The sequence below is a fragment of the Diabrotica virgifera genome, chromosome 5, assembly GCF_917563875.1.
Source record: "Diabrotica virgifera virgifera chromosome 5, PGI_DIABVI_V3a".
Classification (NCBI taxonomy): Eukaryota; Metazoa; Arthropoda; class Insecta; order Coleoptera; family Chrysomelidae; genus Diabrotica; species Diabrotica virgifera.
The window spans coordinates 249,726,113-249,753,375 of record NC_065447.1 but is presented as its reverse complement, the minus strand read 5'-3'; the positions used below and the strand labels follow the sequence as shown (position 1 = coordinate 249,753,375).

At 33.2% G+C, this 27,263-nt stretch overlaps 1 protein-coding gene across 5 annotated transcripts in view; it reads right to left on the bottom strand.

The window, feature by feature from the left end:
• The window catches only part of LOC126884806 (carboxypeptidase E-like), a 49,391-nt gene extending 27,394 nt beyond the window's left edge, over positions 1-21,997 (bottom strand). For all 5 annotated transcript variants that reach the window (XM_050651049.1, XM_050651048.1, XM_050651050.1 and 2 more), the window contains exons 1-2: positions 21,686-21,997; positions 9,997-10,193 (exon numbers count right to left, since the gene is read on the bottom strand). In XM_050651049.1, the coding sequence (XP_050507006.1) occupies positions 9,997-10,193; positions 21,686-21,905 (417 nt within the window). In that variant the 5' untranslated portion in view covers positions 21,906-21,997. The remainder of the gene's footprint in view (positions 1-9,996; positions 10,194-21,685) is intronic.
• Between the last annotated feature and the right edge of the window lie 5,266 nt (positions 21,998-27,263).

The window sequence follows — 27,263 nt, the reverse complement described above, 5'->3', positions numbered from 1 at the left end:
AGAGGACGATCACCAACTAAATAGTCCGACCAAATTATGAATTCAGCTGGAAACTCATTCTGCGAAGCTCTTAGAGCAGCTGAAGATAGAGACCAATGGAGAAACATTGTTAGGAATATTGGAAGAAATCACGATCCTCAGTAATGGGGAAACGACCAGAGAGAGACAAAGAATCATATTGAAAAAATAAATATTGGGATGGCTGGGATATGAACTTGGATTGCCCTATCCCTATCACAAGTTTAGTGTTATTACTACTAGGTCATTAGTGCGATAATGTGGCATGCATAGGCATTTATAACACTTATCGTGTAATAGAAAAATATTACGTTCAAGTTCAAACATTTAATTTATAAAAAACTTTGAAAAAATCCTGTTACCAGAATAAAAAACGCTGGACGGAAGGGCCGCCCGAGAACTTTATCGTACCGATCTATTATCGTTATGGTACTAGATACTGGAATTCTATAAAAATAACAAAGTTACTCGTTATTTTGATATTTTAGAAACACCTACTGTACTTAAAAGTATTTTATGGTTCTACGCATCATTAATTCCTGCATTTGAGAAAATGTTCGATGCCATATTTCGGGGACACACTATAGATGTGTAGATTATTGCATAAATCAATAGAATATTATAGTCATACTTTCATTTCAAATTAGTTCATTTTTCTGAGAAATTAATAGTGTACAATATTTGCATTTCATTCTATTTCGATTACGCCAGTCAATGCGCGAGATTAAGAACAAGATATTATCTCCAAATTCTATCCTACTGCATGGATTTTAATGAAATTTTGGGAGTAGCCCAATCTCCTAATTCAAAGTCTATCCTATATACTATGGCGCTTTTATCATGGGGGAAGTTCCCACCACTTCTCAGGGGTGAAATATTTTTATTTTCGAATTACATGGAGAAAAAGGAAGATTTTTAAGAAAATTTAAAAATTCATTCTATAATTTGATCACATTTTTTACAAAAACCATTCATTTTAAACCCGTTCAACATTTTGAAAGTAGAAATAACACTAATATATATATATATTAAAAGGTATTGTAGAAGGAAAACAATGCATTTAAATTATGGTAGATGGGGAGTTAAATGTATATACTTTTCATTTTTCCTTAAAGTACATTAGTCATATATTTTTTTGCACCATATCTCGCTTAGTTTGTAAGTAACCGACATTTAACGGTGCTCGTTTTAAAGGCCTTTTCAAACACTACAAAAGGTGTTGGTAGCATTATACACCTAAAACCTACCGTTCCTCTGTTATTTCAAGTTGAATACACCAATTTGAGCATGCACCAAAAAACAAACTATTTTCACCTACCATATCTCTTTTTGTATTATAAATAGAACATTTACGAAGGAACGAATCTCTTTATTATTTATAATCTAAAAAATGTTTTATATAGTGTTTTTAGTTAGATGCATAGTTTTTAAGGTATTCACAAAAAATCCGTCCGAAAAGGTGTCATTTTTGAATGAAAATGGCCAATTTTCAACTACGCATAACTCAAAAAGTATTGAGTTCCAAAAAAAAAAGTATAGACCAATTTTTGCTTAGAAATAGGTTCTTTAGCCACTTTCGTGCTTATTTTGACCAACAAATTTTCCACCCCCTTGAAGAAGTGGGAACCGCCCCAAGATAAAAGCGCCATAGTATATAGGGTAGATTATGTTTCTTGAGCTATTCCCTACTTACTGTGAAAATATCAAGTACATCAATGTAGTAGGATGGAATTCGGAGCCAAATACCCTCATTGACTGCCCTACAATAATGCTCTGCTATGAACGCGTGAGAGAGGACACACATAAGATTATAGCAAAATTTCTATTTACCGTAACTTTTCGAGTTTTTGAGCTACAGCAATGAGTTTTATGTCATTTGAAAGGTAATTTTGCATTCTTTCAAAATACATTAAAATATACAGGGCGTATCTAAAAAAATTAAGATTTTTTATTCATTTCCGGTTCAACCGGAAGCCATATTTTTGTTAAAATTTATTGTGATAATAGATAATAAAGTACCATATATGTTTGCAAAATTTCAAATTTTAGTTTCTATTAAGAAGGAAGTTACTGGCACTCGAATATTTTTTTATAAAAAATTCATAACTCCCCTCCTATGGGAAGTTAAGATATATGACTAATGTCATTCAATTTACTGATAGGATATCAAAGATATATCAAAAAATAAAAAAATTCCTTGGAGCCATTTTTGAGAAAATCTAGTTCAAATTTATGTCAAAATGTGACCCCTTAAATATAGGCAACCCGTAACTTTTTCTGAAAAACGATAACATCCTTCTTATAGCCCCATCTTTAGACTATATAACCACTTTTTCAAATTAAACTTATCTTCAACAAGTTTTTAGATAGATAGGGAAATGTGTCGGGTGGGCGGTCGGCCATTTTGGCCGCCATTTTGAATTTGGAAATGTCAAATTCCGTATTTTTATTTACCTATCGATGAGCTTACTTTGAGTTGAATTTCATTCATTTCGGTCAAAATTTGCAAAAATGGGCCCAAAATAACCCCCCTATTTCGGCCCCCCTTTGAGAGGTTTTTTTTAAAAGCTTAGTTTCTCGACAAAATTCTCTTAAACTTACTCATACCGAATTTCATCAAAATCGGTCCAGTAGTTTTTGCTGTGCGGTAGCGACATACGTACGTACGTACGTACATACTTCCGACATGTTTTTTTTATTTGCTTTTTAGACTCAGGGGGACTCAAAACGTCGAAAAAAAGTGAAATCTGAAAAAATTTTTTTTGCACGATCCTATAACTTTATCTATTATATTATACTACGTATATAGTACGATAAAGTAAAACCGTTGATTGATAAATACGGAAAGATACGAAAGCCTATGTATTATTTTGTTGTCTTTAAAACCTGCCTGTATAGTGGCGCGCCTAGCTTAAATTTGTTGGAACTAGCCTTAGAGGGAAGTGTAAAATTCCCCCTACTCAAGGAACTAGCCAAGAACACGCGGTTATTTTGCATGGCCCGTATTCAAAATTTTAACGCAGCAGTCACTATCATATTAATCTGTATTATTTTTTTTATTTTTGTTTCTGCAAAAATGTTGGAAATATAAATTGACTATAGAGTTTTTTTCACTAGTCTTGACCTCACAAGTAAATACTTTTCGAGTTATTTGCGAGTGAATATATTCATTTCTCAAAAAATAGTACGTTTTTAGACGGATGTTCGCAAATAACTAAAACAGGAAGTATTTCACCAAAAAAACATTCATAGCAAAAATACAGCTTATCAAAAAGTGAAAAAAATGTTTTATATAAATATGACATATTATGAAGTCGTAGACCCAGTAAAAGCAGAGTTGTAGCTAATGAAAAGTAGGTTCTTATTATTTGTCAAATTCAAAATTGAATATTTCTACATGAAATAACAAAAAATTAAGAACTTTTCGGGGAAAACTCATCATAACTTTTTTAAAAAGTTTAAAAACAGCTTTATTTTTTTTTTGAGTTTCTAGTATCAGAAGTAAACAAGTTGCGCACAAAATAAAGTTGATCCCTTTTTTTGTAAAAAAATCTAAAAATCACCTCCTAATTAGCATCTCAAATGAAATTAATCAGTAGCGCTTCATAAGTTACTTTACGTATGTATGCTTATTATAGAGGATCTGTAAGTTTCATCGGTTCAAAGTGCTTATTTTTGAAAGGCTGTAGTTGAAAGGACTTCAATGAGTCACTAAACACGAGTATATGCAAATTCGGAACAGCCATATCTTAACCAATTTTTGTATTACAGTAAAACAAAATATTCAGAAAACCAAAACCTTTACACTTTGGGATATTTCGTATCACTGATAATTAAAAAATTATTTAAAAAAAAGGCATTTTTTTTCAAAATAAAAAAAGTACTTTAAAACTAAATTTACGATTAAACTTACAGATCATATGTATTATAAACAATACATAAGTAAAGTCACTTGTGAAGCGGTAACAATAATTTGATTTTATTCGTCTTGAGGGGCCAAACGAAAAACACAAACTAGGTACTTTTTTTCTTTTTAAATCGTGTTCTGTTGTGATTTATAGCAAATTTATAGCATCTCTTTCGAAATAAAAATTTTATGCAAGTTCCCTTTTAGAGGGAGGTAAATAACTTTATTTTCAGCGTAACGTGCTTACTTTAATGCTAGAAACAGCAAAAGAGTTAGCAAATTTATAGCATCTCTTTCGAAATGAAAATGTTATGCAAGTTCCTTTTTAGAGGGTGATTTTCACGCTTTTTTAAAACTATCTTTTACAAAAAAGGACCAACTTTATTTTCAGCGTAATGTGCTTACTTTAATGCTAGAAACTTTTTTAAAAACCAAAACAAAGTTTTTTTAAACACTTTAAAAAAGTTGCGATGAGTTTTCCCAGAAATGTGCTTTATTTTTTGGTTATTTCACGTTGAAATATTCGATTTGGAATTTGACGAATAAGAACTTACTTTTTTAGCTACAACTCTGCTTCTACTGAGTATAAAGACTTTATACAGACATTTTTTTTTAATTTTTTATAAAGTATATTTTTATTGAATACTCTTTTCGATAAAATACTTGCTTATTGTGTTATTTGCGTAAAACCGTCTAAAAACGTGTTTTTTTTTGTTAAAAAACGAACATATTCACTCTCAAATAACTCGAAAAATATTAGCTTATTGAAAAAACTCGATGGAACAAAACTTGCCACAATTAATAAAAAATAACAGTAAAAAAAATTTTAAAAAAATAATAAAAAAAAAACAAATTAACAATACAAAAAAAAATACAACAAAAAATACAAAAAAAAAATTTACAAAAAAAATGAACAACCAAAACAGAGTATTATTTAGATAATTGTAGATAATAATGTTAGTTTGTTATGTATTTAGAGTTAGTAAGTACAGAAAAAATTCCTCTGATTGAAAAATCAAATTTGTTTGTTTTTAAAATAACAAAATGTCTGGCTAATTGGCTTGGCCAAGGCCATCAAATTCACAAAAAAAATTAATCAGTTTATCTACTTGATAGATACTAGATAGTATTAGACTTATTGATATTATAGCTACCTAGCCTTATACAAAGTGGATTTAGAAAGTCCACATCTACATTAGACAACCTAGTGGATATTGAATCTGTAATTCATGGGTCATTTGGATGTGATAAAGTATGTTTGGCTTATGGCTATCTTTTATTATATTTTATAACGCGTGCCCTTTGGGGATTAGACATAAAAATTCTATTAAGTTGGTCAATTCCAGGAAATATAAAATTTATTAATAATTTCCTATATAGACGAAACTTATTCGAATAAATAACGTTCTTTTAGACTCAAAAATCCAATTAAACGACATTCCTCAATGGTCTACTCGTTGCACTTTTCCTTATTGCCATCAATGACATCGCTAAATCACTTAACCCACTAGTCATTTAGAAATTAGAGAATTGGTCAAACACTACTGGCCTAGAATTTTCTCCCACTAAAACGAAAACAATAATCTTCAGTAAAACTCCAAAGAAGCACATTATACTACCAAAAATCTACCTAAAGAATTTCTTCTTCTACTTTTTCTTTTATATAGGCAGTACTGCCTGTTTTTATTCAACGGTGCCTTTCATTCTGTCCCTAAATTGTCATTCCATCTTTTCCTTGGGTGTCCTATACTTCTTCGGCCTAACGGTGACTTGTCCCTGGCTATTCTTACTATCCTTGATTCAGACATCCTGCTTATGTGTTGATTCCACTCTTCTTTTCTATTCTTTACCCAGGTATTTATATTGTCTACCCCACATATGCATCTGATTTCCTCACTTCTTACCCTGTCCCGTAGTCCTTTTCCAGCAATCCTTCTTAAGATCTTCATTTTGTTGGTATCCAGACGTCTTTGTATTTTGCTTGCATCTGATCTTGTTTAGGCAGTGTAAGTCATAACTGGTCTAATAACTTCAGTCAAATGACTTATATATTCGGTGCTTTGTTTCCACTCTAAGGTATTTGTTTTTCCAAATTGTGTCGTTTAGGCATCCGGCCGTTCTACTGGCTTTAATAATTATTAGTCTTTAACCTCTTCTTCGATATTATTGTCGGCTGATAGATTAATTCCCAGGTATTTACTTTTATTGTCTAAGTTCAATTTGCATCTTATTGGTTCTTTGGATATTACTAAGCTTTTTGTTTTTTAAGCTGATATTTTCATATTCATTTCATTTGCGTTAATGTTGAATTCGTGCAGTAATCTTTGTAGGTCGTCTTCGCACTCTGCTACTAACACGGTGTCATCAGCGTAACAGAGTATTTTTATCTCTTTATCGCCCATTTTTTACCCTCTTTTTTTCTTCACTTGTTTTATTATTGCATCCAGCGTTATGTTAAAAAGTGGAGGGATTAGTGAATCTCCTTGCTTGATTCCTGTGTTTGCTTCTATAATATGGGTTCTGTTATTATTCCATTGACTTTCATTTCTATTTTATTTCGTACATAAATGTTTTCTATCAGTTTTATAATATCCAGTGGTAAATTTTTGTCATATAGTAGGTGTATCACGTCTTTTAATTGTATTCTATCAAACGCTTTCTCTAGGTATATAAAACAGAAAAACCCTCGCTTGTTATACTCTAATAATTTCTCCGCTATTTGTCTTATCACAAAAACTGCATCGTTATGATCTTCCCCTTCTAAATCCTTGTTGTTCAACCGATATATTTATGCACGCCATTATTTTCTTCATCAGTATTTTTGTTGGGAGTTTCAGTATAGTGCTCCGTAAATTTATCCCTCTAAAATTACTGGGGTCTGCCCTATCACTTTTCTTAATAACGCTATCATCTGAGTGGTATTCCATTCTTCTGGAATTCTTCCTGTATTTATTATTTTACTTATCAGGATATTCAGTTCTTTGTGACGTCTCTCTCCTCCGTATTTTAAAAGTTCATTAGCTATTCCATCTTTCCCTGGTGCTTTTCGATTTTTCATCTGTTTTAAGGCGTTCGTTATATCTTCCTCTTTAATTTCTGTTTGCTCATCCGATTCTAATCCTGGTTTTCCAGTTCTTCATGATTAGCTGTTTGATACAGGTTTTCTAGTTAAGTTGTCCATGTATTTGTATCAATATGTTTTACTTCTATCAATTCCTTCATCTCTGCTGTTTGACCTCTTATCATTTTCCACATTTCCTTTTGCATCCCGTATAAGTCGTGATTCATCTCTTTTGAAAATGCTTACCAATGTTCTGTTTTCTTCCTTCTTACTATTGAGTTTAACTCATTTCAAACTCTTTTAGATTCTTCACATATGTTTGTCTCGTTCTTTTGAATTTGTATTCTAGCTAGATTTTCTTTTTTTCTTGGCATTTTATTTTTATTTCTTCACAGATCCATGGGGTTTCTCCTTTTCTTTCGTATATGTTTACTTATCTTAAGTTCTCCAAGTGCGTCCGTTGCTGCCATTTTGATATTATCTCTAATCTTCCTTCAACTTTCTTCTATGTCTTCATCTGGTGTTATGTAGTTTTCGTTCAGTACTTTTTGCAGTCTTGTCTGGTATAGATCTCGTGTTGACAAGTCTTGTAGCTGTTCTACTTTTATTCTTGTCTCACATTCAATAGGGTCTTTTTTCCTGTTTTTTGTAGATGTATTCTGATTTTTCCAAGTACTAGGTTGTGATCACTTCCGATATTAGCTGCACTTAAACATCTTATGTCTAGTACTTGAGAATGATGGATGTTTCTGTTTGTCAATACACATATAATCAATATCGGATATGTGTGCTCTTGTATTTTTTAATGTATATTTTTCTTGATCTTTGTGTCTGAAGAACGTATTGTTTATTCGAAATTCGTTCTGAGAGCAAAAGTTAATAAGTAGTTCCTAAAGAGTTTACAATAAATTATTCAGAATTGATTAACTTCTTGGGAATAAAACTGGATAATCGTCTATCTTGGTAAGACAATATACACTCACTCCGACTGTCAGCTCAAACGGGCTTAACTTAATGAAAAATATCTCTCATAAACAATGGGATGTCGACGTCCAGACTCTTATGACTGTTCACTGAAATTTGGGTTTCAACCTGAGATACAGTCGGAAAAATCAAAGAATACCCATGAACGAACATATAAAACACGCTGTATTTTCCTGTCAACATGTCGCAAAGAAAATTGCCCAGCGCAAGTACATGTAATAATAATTATTACGTGTACCTGTGCTGGCCAATTTTTTGACACGGTGACAGGAAAATACAGCGTGTTTTATATGTTCGTTCATGGGTTCATTCTTTCATTTTTTCTACTGTACAATACGCTAAAGTGTTACGTTTGGCTTGTTCTCTTGTATGTAATGAAAGCATGGATAATAAAGACCAGCTCCACTAACAAACTTGAAGTCTTTGAAATAAGGTGCCTGCACCGAGTGCTAAAATATCATGGACATACTTAGGGACATATTGCGAGGACAACGATATAGTTGTCGGCAACTGGAACTCGAAGGAAATATAGAGGGTAAGAGAGGTCTAGAAAAAGATGTCATGGCTGGGTAATATTCGCCAAATAATATTAATGAAATTACTCGTAATAGAATAATGTAATCGTCACTATCTAATATCTCACCTGACAATACAATGCACAGTGGATGCCTACGCAGAAATACACGGCACCTTTAAGAAGTAAAGTTAATAATAAATAATTCAATACTTAGTCACTATTTTCCCCCTAACTCGGAAAATATCGACGGCACGAAAAAACTTGGAAGAAATTGTTGGAAATCGCGATTGCAACAATTCATGAGTCCTTACCCTTTTTCTCCCGAAGAGTTTAAAGTGCCCGAGCGGGTTACTAAGTCAATTTCATTTAAGTAAATACGTTTGCAATATATCCAAACAAAATATACAATTATCAGAAGAGACTGTAATTAACGAAAATAACTACCTATTTTTTTTTTATCGAGATTATGAGGCAAATAAGAAATGTACAATATCTAAAATCACCCAGTGAGTATTTTTCTCGTTAAATAATTTTTTTATTAAATAAATTATATTATTATATATATTATATAAAATTATTAAATAAACTTTATAATATTTAATGATTTGTTTCAAGAATTCAAATTAGAAGACAAATTACAACTACAAAATTATTCTTACTAATTTAAAAACGAGTTTAGAAAGTAATACATAGGTACACTCCAATAATTATTTTAAAGATTGCCATTGTTATCGTTGAATGAGAACTCAAATTTAAAAGCATCAAAAGAATTAAATAATTTTTATTATAATCCGATCGACCCGACCGACCCGACCGACCCCAAATTCCTATAACCAAAGCTACCTGAATACGTCTCATCGTTGTCTCAGGTAAATTCAATCTCGCACCTAGAAAGCTGCTAACGCCATCTATTTCTAAAACCACTGGTGTCGTACATAAACGCTCATTTAGTTTCGTATCTTCCAGTAAATTTATCAGTCAACGGTAAAACAGCTAAACGCCGTAAAAAGGAGTGGCGCATACAATATTCCAGCTAAGATTTTTCCATAGTATTTGCTGTATTTTGAAGCAAAAACGCGCCACAAAAGAGTATCTTTGATAAAGTTTTCAGTTTAAGGCTCTTTTTTCAGTTTCAGTTTGTGGCGAGTTTCACTTCAAATTTAGCAAATGCTATGGAAAATTCTTGCAAAATAAAACTGGAATTTTATTTTCCGTCAAAACAAAAATACATGTTTGCGCCACGTAATATTCATATCAGATCTTTTGTAGCTGGAATATTGTATGCGCCACTCTTTTTTACGACGTTTAGCGGTTTTTTATTCTTGTGTAATATACACAGACACTAAAATTACTTATTATATTGTAGATATTTAACCAGATTTCAATTATACTTAGTTAATTAAATAAAATTCAATACCTTTTTATAGATGATTATTAACTATTAAAATATAATGTACTTGGATTAAACTGATCCTATAATGAGACCATTTATTATTATAATTAACTTACAGTATCCGTTGCCAGTTGCCATCCATCAGGATTCATGCTCGGCATTAGATGGATCCTCGTCGTCCTGATTAGAGACCTAATCTGTTTATTTCCCTTCGTGTACTCATCGCAGAGGAAATCTGCCAGCTTGAGCAGCAATTCCCTGCCCAAAACCTCGTTTCCGTGCATATTAGCGATGTATTTGAACTCCGGTTTAACTGGAAATAAGATTAAAATTAATGACGGTGATTAATAATTAGTTAAAAATTTACAATTCGATACGCATTTTACATGAATATGGCCTAGTAACCCCTAAAATTTAATGAAGGGATAAGGTATAAAATAATTCGCTGCAAAATGAAAATGAGAGACATCTCACATTTCAATTCGTTCAGAGAGGACCATAAACGCCCTTACGTAGGTTTCACTCTTATTAGGGATCGTCGGAGGGGTATATATGGTTTCCTTCGAACGAAATGAAAAATAGTCAATAGTAATAATATTTATACAGAGTGGCCAAAGAGTCTACCTCGATATTTGGCAGTATTTATTAGATTTTAAGGAAATAAAGAAGGGTCATTCCATTTCAAATCACTCAATTTGGGAACAAAAAAATTTTGGACCTCCGATTTGTCTGAAAATTGGTATATAGCTTCTGCGGGACGTAAAAATAAGATATTTAAGGTCAAAAAATCTTCTTCTTCTTTTTTTCTCAAAATGTTATTTTATGTGATTTTACAGTTATTTGGTGTTTATTTATACAAATTTGCATTTTCTATCGTAAAGTATCAATGGAAAACATAATATTTTAATAGAAGGGACTCAAAAATGTCATTATATGGCATTATAACAAGTTACTTTGATTCAAAACAAGCTTTTGATCAAATTTTATAGTGTAGAAAACGTTAAAATACTGTTTTTTACATTTTTCTCCATTCTCAAAATACATCATAATCGATATGGCTGAAAATTTGCCCACAGATAGACAAAACATAGGACTTTAAGTGGTGAGAAGGATTTGAATTATATTACAATACCAAAAAAGTTACATGCAATATTATAGTCAAAAATATAGGCGTCTACTGTAAGTACAATTAACTCGAAAATATCGACCTCACGACAAAAATTGTTAAAAAGAAATTGTAGTAATTGTAAATACGATTTATTTGGAACAATTTCAGTTCCTACCATTTTTGTCGAAAAGTTAAAAATGGCGGAGATATTGAGCAAAACAGGTTCTCCTTTAAAATCAAGATGGCGGCTAACGTAACCGAGGAATTCATTCGTGATTTTAAATTTAGGCTACTGTTGACTCCCCTAAAGATCAGAAAAATAAAATAAAACCAATCCTATCTTTTGGTTATCTGTGGGCAAATTTTCAGCCAAATTGATGATGATGTATTTTGGGAATGCGGAAAAATTTGATCAAAACCTTGTTTTGATTCAAAATAACTTGTTATAATGCCATATAATGACATTTTTGAGTCCTTTCTATTAAAATATTATGTTTTTCATGATACTTTACGACAGAAAATGCATATTTGTTTAAATAAACACCAAATCACTGTAAAATCGCATAAAATAACATTTTGAGAAAAAAAGAAGAAGATTTTTTGACCTTAAATATCTTATTTTTTATTATCTTACTACAGAGAAAGACAAATTCTGTCCCGCAGAAGCTATATACCAATTTTCAGACAAATCGGAGATCCAAAATTTTTTGCCTGAGTGATTTGACATGGAATGTACCAGAAACATGTCGATTTTTGATCTAAGGGGGACACATTTTTACGGTACATACATCTGTGATTTGTCAACCCCCTCCCTTCCATTTCCCCCACCCCTTATTTTTAAATAGGGAATAGGGGTCATGTGCTACCTCATTTGTAAGTTTATTCAATTCTCTATTCAGTAATACTAACATTGACAAAGTTATTTTTATAAAGGGTGCCCAAAAAAATTATTTTGAATTAAATTAATTGACAAAAAGAAGATTGTATGCAATTTATTTAACTCAAAATACATCTACTACCGACAGAAAACAGAGAAAAATGTTTTTTTTTGACAAATAAATATTGTTTGTTGCTTAAATTCAATATTCAACCTACCAAGAGGCAGATGGGTGGCAGCTTGAACATTGAAATTTAGCGAAAAGCAATGTTTATTTATCAAAAAACATTTTTTTCTGTTTTGTTCTGAAGCTATTTCCTTGTGGCATTTTTATAATCAACTATTTTCAATGGGAATTTTACCAAAAAAAAAAATTTATTTTATTAACGTTTCGACGACGCCCAAGTCGGGTGTCGTTGTCAAAATACAAAATATAATAATACTGTATAATATATTAATAATACTAGTAATATTTTGTATTTTGACCCGACTTAGGCGTCCAAACGTTAATAAAATCTTTTTTTTTTTGGTAAAATTGTGGCTTATTTCCCTTTGAAACTAGTTGATTTTTTTCTGTTTTTTGACAGCAGTAGAATGTATTTTGAATTAAATAAATTACATACATTCTTCTTTTTTTGTCAATTAATTTAATTAAAATATTTTTTCTTGGACACCCTGTATAAATAATTATGTTAATGTTTACATTATTGAATAGAGAATTGAATAACTTTTTAAATGAGCTAGCACACGACCCACATCCCCTATTTAAAAATAAGGGGTGGGGGAAGTGGAAGGGAGGGGGTTGACAAATCACAGATGTGTGTACCGTAAAAATGTGTCCCCCTTAGATCAAAAATCGACCTGTTTCGTCATTTCCTTAAAATCTAATAAATACTGCCAAATATCGAGGTGGACTGTTTTCTTTGGCCCACTCTGTATAAGGTAGAGTCGATAAGGTAGAGTCATTGATAAATCGGGCGGCGCCCACTTATTTTTACGTAAGGAATCCAAATCTACAATAAAAAATGGGGATTCCTATTTAAGATTTTAAAGTTACCCCCACCCCACCTCCATTGGGTCGAGTGGGGGCTGTGTTTGGTATCATTCGATAGATTTTTGAAAAATATTGAACACGTATTTTTCAGTTTTTCGATCGGATGTTCATTTCGCGAAATATTCGACGGTCTCGCTACTTTTAGGACACCCTGTATAAGTGTAGCGTTGATGTATTTGTACTTCAATTATTTCAAAACTGTGCAAAATGCAAAGTAATATAACAATTACTGATAGTTAAGTTATTTGTGGTCATTTTGCATGCAAAGAATGTCATTGTTAGTTTTCGCACAAATATGTTAAAATTATCAACTAGGTTCTAAATTCTAAATATTATTCCGTTAAATGATTATGCAATGGTTTCTATAAACTTTGAGATCGTTTTTACTGTCTAGAATAATCAATATTGGATAAGCTCTTAAACGGAACCGAAACACTTTCTTTAACCCAGGCCACAGCAACCAAACTCAGAGTGTCTCAAATGAGAATGGAACAGTTGTTACTTGGAATTACCCGCAAAGACTGGGTTTGAAGCGGGGAAACAAGAAGAAAAAAAGAATGTATGTGTGTACTTTGTACGCACGTAAGAAGTTATACTTCTATTATAATATAATCTAGCTTCATATTATGATTTCAACGAAATCAATGTACCACATACCTATCTACTTTAAACAGTTTTTTTTGTATTGTATTTAAATATTAAACTAATTTTAGAAAGAACAAAAAGAACACCAAAGATTAAAAAAAAGGTATGACTTTGTCAGGATTCGAACAGGGGACCTCTCGATCCCTAGGCGAATGCTCTACCGATCAGCTTCCACCGCTTTTGTATTCAGTCGATCATTTCTCGGACATAATTACAATCACGGTGACAGATACATTAATTGAAAATAAACATTTTCAATAATACTTATAAGGAGGAAGACAAACCCACAGACATAAAAATTATAATAAATATATTTACTAAAAACACTAATAATATATTCTTTAGAGAATAGATGGAGAAATAGATGGAGATGCATGCAGTAGAATTAGGGCTGGATGGATGAAGTGGAAGGAAGCGATAGTGGTGTGTTGTGTGACAGAAAAATTCCAATGAAGCTGAAGGGAAAATTCTATAAAACAACCATAAGACCGGCTATGATGCACGGAACTGAATGTTGGGCAGTGAAAAAGAAAGAGGAACAACGAATGCATGTGGCGGAAATTAGAATGCTTAGATGGATGAGTGGAGTGACGAAGAAGGATAAAATTAGAAATGAGTAGGTATTAGGGGAAGTCTAGGTGTGGCACCAATTGATGCCAAAATGAGAGAGCATAGGTTAAGATGGTTTGGTCATGTTTAACGTCGAGACGTTAATCACCCAATACGAAGAATAGCTGAAGTGCAGACTCCTGGAAGGAGTAGGAGAGGAAGACCAAAGAAGACCTGGGGGGAGACGATAAGGCAGGACATGTTGGTAAAGGGGATTAACATTGATATGACCCAAGATAGAATTGTGTGGAGAAATGCAATTAGGGAAGACGACTCCGCATAGGGATAAGGCAAAGAGAGAATGGATAGGGGTAGTCTAGGGGTGGCACAAATTGATTCAAAAATGAGAGAGTTTGAGTTAAGATAGCTCGTATATGTTCCACATCAAAACGTTAATTACCCAATATGACAAATTGCTGATTTGAACGTTTCTGGAAGAAAAGGAGGAAAAAAAGGAGGAAGATAGGAAAACCAGAGGGGAGATGCTTAATTCAGGACATGTTGATAAAGGGGATTGAACGCCCGCGTTCAAAGACCTAATATGCCTCCCCGCCCCTTTAAAGAATGTTATGAATGTTATGACATATTTTTATTAATACATATTTTACGATGACATAAACTCATCTGCCCGTCTGAGAATAAAAATAAAAACACTAATAAAAATGCAAATAAAATTTGAAGCGAAGTTTATTTTTAGACCTGTCATGGTATAATAGTGAAACAATACATTACTAAAGATAATAAAAAAAAATAAAAATAAAACCTCATAAATAAAAATAGACATTTTATAATTATTAGAAAGACAAAACGACAGTATTCACTCAGAAAATACAATCTAATAACAAAAATTATATGAATCACAGGAGGTAGAAGTAAAATGTTCCAATGCTATTGGATAAATAATAATAAAACTAATAAACATTTTTGAAAAATTTAAACGCAAATAAAAGATTACATTATTACCAAGGGTCGAAAGTCTCTTAGAATAATCGAAAAGTTTTTGTTATGAAATTATTGAAATTAAAAATCACACTAAATTTTCTGTTTTATTTTTTCACTCCTGTAAATAAACATGAAAGTTTTCAGGCACTGTCGGCCCTCGGTAATGGTTTGGATCCCGCGTTTGAAAAAAAAGTTGATTAATAGCAAGCTGAAAATTTGTTAATAGCTTAAGAGTGTCTAGTCTGACAAACTTTGATATATGGGAACACTGGAACAGGGGAAGTTTTATTTGTGGAACAGATTAAAAATTTGAAACGGTCAGAACACGAAAACGTCACATGTATTTTGTCCGACAGAACTTCCACTTGATTTGTTACCCTTTCATTAAACTCTCATGCAAAAATCAGACTGCTATTTATCACCTGTCATAATTCCTGTCATTTGACATGTTCTACGTGTTCCACTCATTATAATGCCCTTTGGTGATAAATAGCAGCCTGATTTTTGCATGAGAGTTTAATGAAAGGGTAACAAATCAGTTGGAAGTTCTGTCGGACAAAATACATGTGACGTTTTCGTGGTCTGACCGTTCCAAATTTTTAACCTGTTCCACAATTAAAACTTCCCCTGTTCCAGTGTTCCCATATATTAAAGTTTGTCCGACTAGAGACCCTTAAGCTATTAACAAATTTTCAGCTTGCTATTAATCAACTTTTTTTTTCATACGCGGGATCCAGACCTATAATGTAATCTTTTATTCTGCGTTTCAATTTTTCAAAAAGATTTATTAGTTTTCTCAGGATTCGAAATAATGAATGTATTTAAATAGCATAGAACCAAAATTTTGCGCATATCCCCTTAAAGCAAAATGTTTTTAATATTCACCAATTATTTTAGTTCAGAATAAAAGTATAGCTTTTTTTTAATTAATTTATAATAATTATCGATGCAAATTATGGCATAATAAAAATGTTAATTTTTATAATAATATAATAATTATTTAATCAATAAATTCTCAAAGGTGTATTCGATCATTTATAAATGACATGCAAAAAAGTTTATTGAGCAATAAAGGACACCGCACACATCTTATGGAAAATATATCACTCAAATGAAATAAAATTTACATAGGTAAAGAGATTGGTCTCGAAATGTCAGTCTTTTGAAAATCTTTTTTCTCTCTTTGAATAAAAGTACACTACATTTGATTTTAGATTTATTTTTATCAATTTACGCTCTTATTATTCAAAATACAGAGTTGGCGCAATGATATTAAATTAGTGTAATTTCAAGACCAATCTATTCATGTAATTTTTATTTCATTTGAGTGACATTATATTTTACATAGGTATTATGCTTATGTTCATAAAAAGAGGAAGGATATATTCTAGAAGGCGAAATTACCGGAGATATAGCCAAAAACCCTAAAAAGGGTCCGAAAAATGAAAAAGTTGTGTACCTGAAGATATTACATGAATTTCTGAAAAATTAAACTTAAATATTATTTAGTAGGATAACAAACAATATTCAACCTGAAAATTAATTGACATTCCATCTCAGATGAATGCAAAATGGCATATATAACACCAGTATATAAAAAAAGCTACAGAAAATGATGTGAAAATTATAGAGGGGTATCCGTAAGAAGTACAGTCAGCACAGTAGACCAAAATTTTTCACGGCATTGGATTGCGAGAAAAGGCAGCATCGAATAAACACCTCGGTCACCAGATTTATCTCTCCTAGTATTTTTTGGCAAAAGAAAGTAAACTAAAAATTCAATGGTTGATATAATGTAGATAACAATTATGTTGATATCTTTATATAATGAGTTTTCTCGTTCGTATAACACTTTTTAATTTATGGTATTTAATATACAGGGCGTTTCATTAATAATTGTCCATATAGTAACTAGAGAAAACTTAGCGTAAAATACGAAGATTTAACCTAAAACACTTAAATAAAATGTGGTCCCTTATTCAGTTACAGGGTGTTTTATCTAAAAATTTAAAAACTATTTTTGCTCAGCATTTTAAAACTATTCGACGTATCCTTTTCATACTTGGCAGAAAGTGCGACTACTATACACCCTACTAAATTATGATAAACAAACGTTTCTAGCTACTACCAGAGGCGTACGACAGGGGATAGTGAATGGTTGACCCTTCTCAAAATCTACGCCACTGGAGGAATTACTATTTTAGTGCCGTTTTTAGATTTTCCAATACTTTCTACGTAAATAATATACTCTTCATTGGTAACGACAAAGTCATTAGTTTTAGATATATTTTAAGTTAAATATGAAACGGCACAGTTATTTTGATTAATTTATGATATGATTCATATGATTAAAATTTAAAAATTATTTGTACCCAGTACTAAAACTATTTGGCGTATCCTTATCATACTTGGCAGAAAGTGTAGGTACTGTATACCCTACTAAATTAAGATAAATAAACGTTTCTAGCTACTACCAGAGGCGTACGACAGGGGATAGTGGCTGGCTGACCCTTCCCAAATTCTACGCTGCTGACGAAATTGCTATTTTAGTGTAATTTTTTGATTTTCCAGTACTTTTTATGTGAATAATAATATAATCTCTTCATTCGAAACGATAAAATGATTAGTTTTCGAGATATTTGAAATTAAAAATGAAGCGACACAATCCATTAATCAAAATAACCCTGTCATTTCATTTTTAACTTCAAAGATCTCAAATACTAATGACTTCATCGTTACGAATAAAGAGTATATTATTTTCATAGAAAGTATTGGAGAATCCAATAATTGAACTAAAATAGCAATTCCGTCAGTGGCATAGAAAGGGTCAACCATTCACTTTCCCCCATCGTACGCCTCTGGTAATAGCCAGAAACGTTGACTTAACATAATTTAGTAGTTTGTACAGTACCTATACTTTCTGCCAAGTATGAAAAGGATATGTCGAATAGTTTTAAAATGCAAAGCAAAAATAGTTTTTAAATTTTTAGATAAAACACCCTGTAACTCAGTAAGGAACCACATTTTATTTAAGAGTTTTAGGTTAAATCTTCGTATTTTGTGCTAAGCTTTCTCCAGTTACTATATGGACAATTATTAATGAAACACCCTGTATATGGCTAAACATATATACAGAAAGATCCTAGGATTATAGATTGTTCAATTCTATAGGATCCTTTAATCTTATGACTTGTAAACTTGTATCACCACTCACTAATTTAATGAATATATAGAAGAAGCAATAGCATATAAGTAGTTTTCAATATTTAGCTCCAAATATATAATTTACTTACAAATTTCATGACGCCCTAGGTTAGTAGCGAACTAGATGAAATAAAGAGCCAACCCCAAAATGGAATTTTCACTCAATGTGTAGATCCTGGTGATATTCAGGCATCTTGCGTTCACATCCTGCAAAACAGCGACCATATCATCGTTGTTGTGATGCTTAAACTCAAACTGGAAACTCTGTGCTGACAGGAGAGCTAAAACTAGCACGAAACACCGCAACATACTCGACAAATATCCAAAATAAAGTGTTTTCGATACTCTCACGGCTTTTCCAATAGGCATCAATTATTATTAGTCTGCTAACAATAATATCAAAACTTCTTGAACAGCTGTTACTTAAAAGAATTATAAGCGACCTAGAATTCCAAAACTGGATCCCAGAACCATAGGCGCCCATACACACGGGCAGGGGGGGGGGGGGCGTGGCCCCCCTAGCTTTTCGGGAAAGAACAAAAATTAAACCTATATTACATAAACGTATTTTTGTCAAAAAATTATTGGATAATTTTGAGAGATAAATTGGAAACAACATATTTATTAATAAAAAAATTCACATATTGGGTAATTAATAGTTTAACAGAAAATCTGTGTGTCTGTGTGTCTGCGACAGCGGTCTATATGGAATGTGCATAATACACATTTCGCACAGTCACGGTGTGCTATTAACAAAAACATTAAAAGAGATTAGAAACGTGGGAACATAATATATACCGTAATTGACACCCAAAATTACAAATTAAATGAATCATTTTATCATTTATAATACTGCAAAGAAACTCATATCAGCAAGAAATCCGATCTCTGACCGATAATCACTAATGAGCCATTTGTATTTGAGAACTGGCACTATAAAGATAAAGTGTAAAATCTGTGAAGTGATTATATTTGTTTTCTATTAAGTTTTGTGTACACCGAACAGAACCATCTTCATAAGCAGAAATAAATTCATATTGAAAAATAATTTTTAAAATTTATTGAACATAGTTAGTCAAATTTTAGTTTGCAAAAGTATTTTTTTAGTAAGTAGATTATTTTTAAAGTGTACATTATGATGAACAGAACAATTTTATTTAAATGAAAAACAGGTGATCTTTCATGATGAATGAGTGTTATATACAGGGTGTCCCAAAAGTAGCGGAAAGGTCGAATAATTCGCGAAATGAACATCGGATCGAAAAACTGAAAAATATGTGTTAAATATTTCTCAAAAATCTGTGCGATGACACTAAACAAGTTCACCACTTCAACCCCTGTGTGTGGAGCGGGGGGTAAATTTAAAATCTTTAATGGAATCCCTAATTTTTGTTGCAGATTTGAATTTTCCTTGTAAAAATAAGCAAATTTTATTCGAGCCGTTTTGCGAATTGTGGATAGATAGCGCTATATTCGAAAAAAACGATATATCGTGATACCATAGCAAAATTATAGAAACGGTCTAATATCTCGAGAAATATACTTCCAAATGAAAAACTAAAAAACACGTTTTTAATATTTTTCAAAAATCTATAGAATGACACCAAACAGGATTTTTCATTCCACACTCTGGAGATGGGGTGAGAGTTAACTTTAAAATCTTAAATAGGAACCCCCGTTTTTTATTGCAGATTGAGTTTCCTCCTCAAAAAATAAGTAACATTTATTCGAAACTCTTTTTAGAATTGTTGAAGGATGGCGCTATAATCGGAAAATGCGATTTATTTTCGCCATCTATCAACGATTCTAAAAATGTTTGGAATATATGTGACTTATTTTTCATAAGGATTTTAAATCTGCAAAAATAAAGGGGGCTCCTTTTTAAGATTTTAAAGTAAAAACTTGGTTCGACACATACTCATGGTTAGTCTACTCGCCAAAGTTGAAGGCAGCGCTTTGCAAGCATTGTATTCTTTTCAAACGGGTTTTAAAGAGGGTTTATATCAAACAACAATGATATTGAAATGTTTTGATGCCTCTTACGTAGTTTATTAGGTATCGATGGTCAACCTGAACAGTGAACAATGAGACTTCGCCATCATAAATTGCAAATTTCCTACAATATTCATATCGGTCGATAAACAGGCAGAATGGCAAAAGTTTATTACAGGTGGCCGAGTTTATTACAGCACTGGCCTCGATAATAAGACAGATGTTGGGAATTTCTATGTACAGGCAGTTGGGGCATTTATTTATTTATGACCATTACAACGCTAAAAACAGGTAACGACACGTATTCTTCGATTTCAATTTTCCTCGTTGTAACCAAATATGCCTCGTTATAGAGCGTTATAGTTCAATAGGAATTTCATGGGACACCTAATATACCTCGTTATAAGCGAAACCTCGTTATATCCGTGTTCGTTATAGAGAGAGTCTACTGTATATATTGTCATCCGAAATATACAAAATGTAATGTGCAACATTTTCACGTTTGGCCCCCCCCTAAAAATTTTTATATGGGCGCCTTTGTCCAGAACACCATTCCAACAAGCTCATTCTACAGTGTAACAATGCCATCGCATATCAATGTAATTAATAGAGCCTTGGACACTAAACAGTATTGCTCAGCAGCCTTTCTGGACATCAGCCAGGCATTTGATAAGGTATGGTACCCAGGATTACTTTATAAAATCAAAAAATCTCTACCAACAAATACTTTGACTTATTAAAATCATATCAAAATCAAAGAGAATTTAAAACTAAAGTGGACGTTGAACTATCAAATCGTAACCAAATTCAGTCAGGAGTCTCACAAGGTAATATACTGAGTCCAGTACGTTATGTGCTGTACACGTCAGATTTACCAACCTCTCCACAAACCACCATAGGAACTTTCGCTGAGGACACAGCAATATTTGCAACGGAAGAGAAACCAATAATTTTAGTGTTAAATCTTCAAGAACACCTAGACCAAATCGGACAGTGGTTAAAGAAATGAAAGATAAAAGCTGATGAAACTAAGTCAACACATATAACTTTCACACTGAGGAAAGACCTATGCCCAAATATCCCAAATAAAGTCCACATACCCCAACAGGATATCGTCAAATACTTGGGACTTCATCTTGATTTTAAATTAAACTGGAAAGAACAAATTTTAAAGCAAAAAACATATTGGCACAAAGACATTATTACTATAAATTGACTGTAGTTCAATTTTATAAGATCCATTAATCTTTTGGTACTTGTATTAAAAAAACTGTATAAAGTGTACCATTAATCACTAATTTATTGAAGATGTAGCAGAGGCTACATCATACATAGTTTTATTCATATTTAACTCGAAATATCTAATTTACTTACGAATTTCATGACGCCCTGGGTTAGTGGAAAACTCGATGAAATAAAGCGGCAACCCCAACACTGAATTCTCACTCAAAGTGTAGATCCTAGTGATATTCGGACATCTCGCGTTCACATCCTGCAAAACAGCGACCAGATCATCGTTGTTGTGATGTTTAAACTCAAACTGGAAGCTCTGTGCTGACAGGAGAGCTAAAACTAGCGCGAAACAACGCAACATACTCGACGAATATCCAAACTAAAGTGTTTTCGATATTTTCGCAGCTTTTCCAAAGCTAGCTGTCGCAGTTGCGCGATGAAGCTTTGGCTATTATATGGATTTTCCGGGTTATATCGCTGAAGAGGCATGGTTGCAGTTTTTTTCGACGGCGTCTACCAAACAGGTTTCGGTTTTATTTGAAAATAATTAGGTTTTGGTATTCAAAGGTCGTGCACTTTTTAATTGTCAGATCAATTTGACTTTTAATTCACTGACTGTTAATGCTAGACGTGTTTTGTTTATGGGTTAATGTTTTCAGTTAATTAGATGTAGCGATATAATCAGCGTGCTTCCTGTTCATACGGGATGTGCAAAATTTGATTATATCGCGGTCAGTTAATCAATGAAAGGATAAAGAAATAATAATGATAAATATATGCATTATTATTATTATTAAACATTCTTAAACATACATAGTTTTCTTGTCAATTATATGCAATGCCAATTATTATACAAGGTGTTAGTAAATTAGTGCCACACACCAGGGAGCGATTCTGCATAAAAAAAATAAAAAAAGTTCTGAACACATATTGGGAACTAATCTTTGTTGGAATTTTACCGTGCTTGACAGGCGTGTAGTGAGATACAACCTGATAGATCTCCCTCGGCCTTCTAATCTTCGACAATTAATTGGCTTGCAAATTTCAGAAGCCACGAATGGTGTAACCAGAAGATTAGTTCTCATCATTCAACCAATTTATGTCCACTGCTGGACATAGGTCTCCCCCAATTGTTTCCACACTTCACGGTTTTGTGCCAGAGCCGGATTTAAGGCAGTGCGGGGCCCCTGGGTAGAATTGGAGTGGGGTCCTACATCTTGCCATTAAAAAAATTGTTGTTATATGGTACCTACATAGTCAATTACAGGGTTTTCCCTTTTAGAAATTAAAAAAAATACTATTCTAACTGGGAAATAGACCACAAATTAAATTGAAAGATTATTTTTTTTCTTTTCTTATTGGCTTTGGAATGCTTGACCCATTCAGCTACGATAAAATGATTTTATTGACATTTCGACTTCCACTTCGGATGTCGTTATCAAAATACAAAATATTAATGTACTTATTTACATAAAATTAATATTTTGTATTTTGATAATGACGTCCGAAGTGGAAGCCGAAACGTCAGTAAATTCATTTTTCAAGTTAAATTGTGGCTTATTTCCCAGTTAGAATAGTAAATTACATAAATGCCACAAACAAATAGCTTCAGAACAATATTAAAAAAATGTTGATCTACTTTTATCAATATATTTCTAAATAATAAAAAATACAAAGGCCTTATCTTGTTACAGTAAAATATTAAAAATAAACAAGTTAAGATGCATGGTTAAAGTCACGGTACTTTTCGAGATTTTTTAATTGAAAATGGCTTGATTATGTCGAACATGTCTATAGATATCTTAAAACATCGTGTTCAATGCTCCTTATTATAGAGAGATGATTCAAACGCTCTTGGCTCATCACAGACCGAAGTCGATTTTTAATTAACTTAAGTTTTGAGAATGATCTTTCTCCACTGCAGTTAGTTAGCATCAGAACTAAATATAAACGAAGTGTCACCTCAACGTTTGGAAACGCATCATTCACATTCTTTTCTTTTATCAGTCGGTACATTTGAAGCTTTTTACTTACCTATTATTGATGAGCCAACCTCCTCTTTAAATGAATTGGAAAATTTTACAAATTATACCAGTTCGACACCTAGGTGTTCAACTAAATCATTGTTGTACGAGTCGGTAAGCTTCAGTGAGTGAGCTTCAATTTCATTGGGAAATTTTCCAAATGATGTACAAATCCAAAATTGGAATAAATGAATTCATATGCAGAAAGCCTCTGACTTAAAGACTAAATGAAGTGATCTATAATAGCGATAAAATTTTGAGTCCTAAATTTCTCTGATTTTGTCATTTCAGCCTCTAGAGATGTTCCACAATCCAGTGGAGTCAATCGAATATTCCTTAAAAGAACATAAATTCGTTAAGTGATCTAAGTGCCGCCACTCCTGAATTAAGGTCAACATTTGGATAGGTATTGGAGAATACTTATTGTGCTGTTTGTCCTCTCTAAGATTTCATTCCAAAATATTGCAAATATTCCTGTTTCCTCTAAACACATTCGATTATACAAACAATTCGCATTGTTACGAGTTTTAAATTGTTTCTCATCGTCTTCTGAAATTTTGGATTATGCTCCTTTAATCTGATTATAACGTATAACTCGTGCTTCTGCAGCATCACTTCTAGATGACCATCTAGTAGTATTTACTCCTGTAGGAACAATAATATGTCTGCCACGGTCGCCGTTGCTCTCGCTTAAAAACGCAGCTTTAAAATATTCGATTAAAAAGTTGTATCTATATGTAGAGGAAGTGAACAATACATATAGTCCATATAGTGCTTCTAAGAAATCAAAGACTGCTATGGCAGCAGGACAACATTGTTGCACCTTTTGTAACTAAATTTAGAGAGTGGGTGGCACACGGAATCCACAACTCCAAAATATTATGTTATCTAATTTCAGCCTGAATACCATAATATTTTCCACTCATAACTGACGCGTTGTCATAGGACTGTCCCATGCAGTTTTTCAAGTCGATATCGTCTTCTTGAAAGAGAAGAATTAGAGAATTAAATATATCTTCTGCTTTATGATCGTGATTTCTCAAAAATACATTTTCAACAGGAGAGAAACCTTCCATGTAACGAAATATCAGAGTTAATTGATTGCCAAAAATTATTATATTTGAATAATGTGCAACTTCTTTTAAGTTTCGGGTTTTGTGGTGGCCCCCGGAATGTGGGGGTCCCGGACAGCTGCCCAGCCTGCCACCCCTTAAATCTGGCCATGTTTTGTGCTGATTGTTGCCAGTTTTTATTAATCCGCCTGATATCATCTATTCATCGTGTGGCAGCCTTTCTCCACTGCGTTTATCTTCTCTTGGTCTCCATTCCATTAGTTTTCGTGTCCATCTTGAGTCCTTCAGCCTGGCGACGTGTTCTGCTCAGTTCCATTTGACCTTGGCGATACGTTCTCTAACATCTGTGATACAGGTTCTTTGTCTGATATCTTCATTTCTTATTTTATCCCGTAGGGTTACGACCCGCATGGATCTTTATATACGCATTTGAGCAACTCTCCTTTTCGACGCTGTTGCCTTGGTTAGAGTCAGTGTATCTGCTCCATATGTCATTAACGGTAGCACACATCGATCAAACACTCGTCTTTTTAAACTGATCGGTATACTGCTCTTAAATATGTCTCTCAGCACTCAGGAGGCTGCCCAAGCAAGAGTTAATCTTCTTTTTATTTTGCACGTTTGGTTATCCCTAATAAGATCAGTTCTAATAAAGTTTTATTTTTAATAATAATATCCAGATTTAGCCATGCGGCTCACACTTTCTCTAAGAGGAAAATTGACTCATCCCAGATACCTACGGTATCAAAATGATTGAGCTCTGGTGGGACTCTTTCCTTGTTATCGAGCCCTAGGTGACTTGGTATGCAGGTGTATCTCCCAAAAATTTTCGTACACATCTGGCCGTTGCAAGTAGTACAGTTTTCTGCATGGTCTTTTAAAGATGTTCATTTAGACCCAGCCTTTTTATACTTTCGAGGAGATTCTTCGGAATGACTCCAGTAGTAGACATAACAATAGGTATCGTCTGGGTACTTTGCATTCTCCATTGTCTTCGTATTTGAATTTCCAGCTCTCTGTACTTGGCGATCTTTTCAGTAAATTTACTACGTAGATTATTGTTGTTAGGTATCGCCACATCAATTAGTGTTGTTGTCTGGTTAATTTATTAACAAGTACGAGATCTGGTGTATTATGTGCCACTGTTTGGTTTGTGAGCACAGTGCGGTCCCAGTATAGCTTGTAGTTACCATCCTCAAACATACTCTCAGGGACGTATTGATAATATGGGAGATGGTCCGTTTGGAGAAGTCCCAGCTTGATAGCTATCTCCTGATGAAGGATTTTTGCCACTGCGTCATGCCGTTCCTTGTAATCAATTGCAGCAAATGCCTGCCAGTCCCCTGTAATATGTTGGATGGTTTCTTGGGCTTGACATCCATATCGGCATCTGTTGTTTTGAACCTGATGGTCTTTGACGATATATTTCAGATAATTTCTGGTTGGTATAACCTGATCCTGAATGGCTAGTAATGAACCCTCCGTTCCAGGGAACAGATTTCCTGATGTCAACCAATAGTTTGACGCTGTATTGTCGACATAGTCTTGGCTGACCTCATTAGGATGTCGCCCGTGCAGAGGTTTACCCATCCAGGTGCGCATTTTTCGTCTTTAGTGAGGTGGTTTATGCACATTCCTGGTTCCCTCAGTTTGATCGGTGTTGTGTCATCTACTGCACAGATAGCGCGATGTAGAGTAGAAAATAACTTCTTAAATTAGCAATTTGTTTATCTAATTGCTCACCTATATCCATAAGTCCTCTTCCTCCTAGATTCCGTGGTAATGTCGTTCTTTCTACTCCACTTTTAGGATGGTGTTTTTCTGCCTTTGTGAGGTGTGTTTTCTTACTTTTCGCTGAAGATTCTCTATGTCCGTTTTTGTCCACTTAACAATGCCAAACGAATAGCTAAGCGCCGAACATTGCGTAGGTGTTTAGTGCCTTAAACAAATATCTACTGTTAAGGTGTGAACGAAGCAGCTGTTTTACCCTTCGCACAAACTCCGCAGTTATCTCAGTTTTCATTTGCTTATGGTCAATTTGCATATCGAATCCTCCGGGCTGTACTTTTCCTCTGACTATATTTAAAACACAGCACTTGTCTAGTCCGAAATGCATACTAATGTCATTTGAAAAGGATTCTACAGTTCTTAGCATCTCATCTAGTTGGTTTCGAGTGGAAGCCATTAACTTCAGATCATCCATATACAAGAGATGATTAAGCTTCGCCACCACATTGTTGTTATTTTTGATGCTAAAACCTGCATCAGTGGAGTTCAATAGCTGAGATAGTGGGTTCATAGCTAGACAGAACCACAGTGGACTTAAGGAATCTCCTTGGAACAGGCCCCGACTGATTGCGATATTTTCAGTTTCGATCTTATTTTCAACAGGTATTTGAAGGAGAATTCTAGTCTTCCACTCTGTCATTATATGCTGTAAAAAGGTCTCTATATTATCATCGACTTTATATATTCTCAATATCTATAAGCCATTCATGCGGCACTGAGTCAAAGGCCTTCTTGTAATCAATGAAGGCAGTAAATAAGTTCCTCTTTTTGGAATATGCTTGATTAGAAATGACTGAATCGATGATAAGTTGTTCTTTTCAACCCATGGAACCC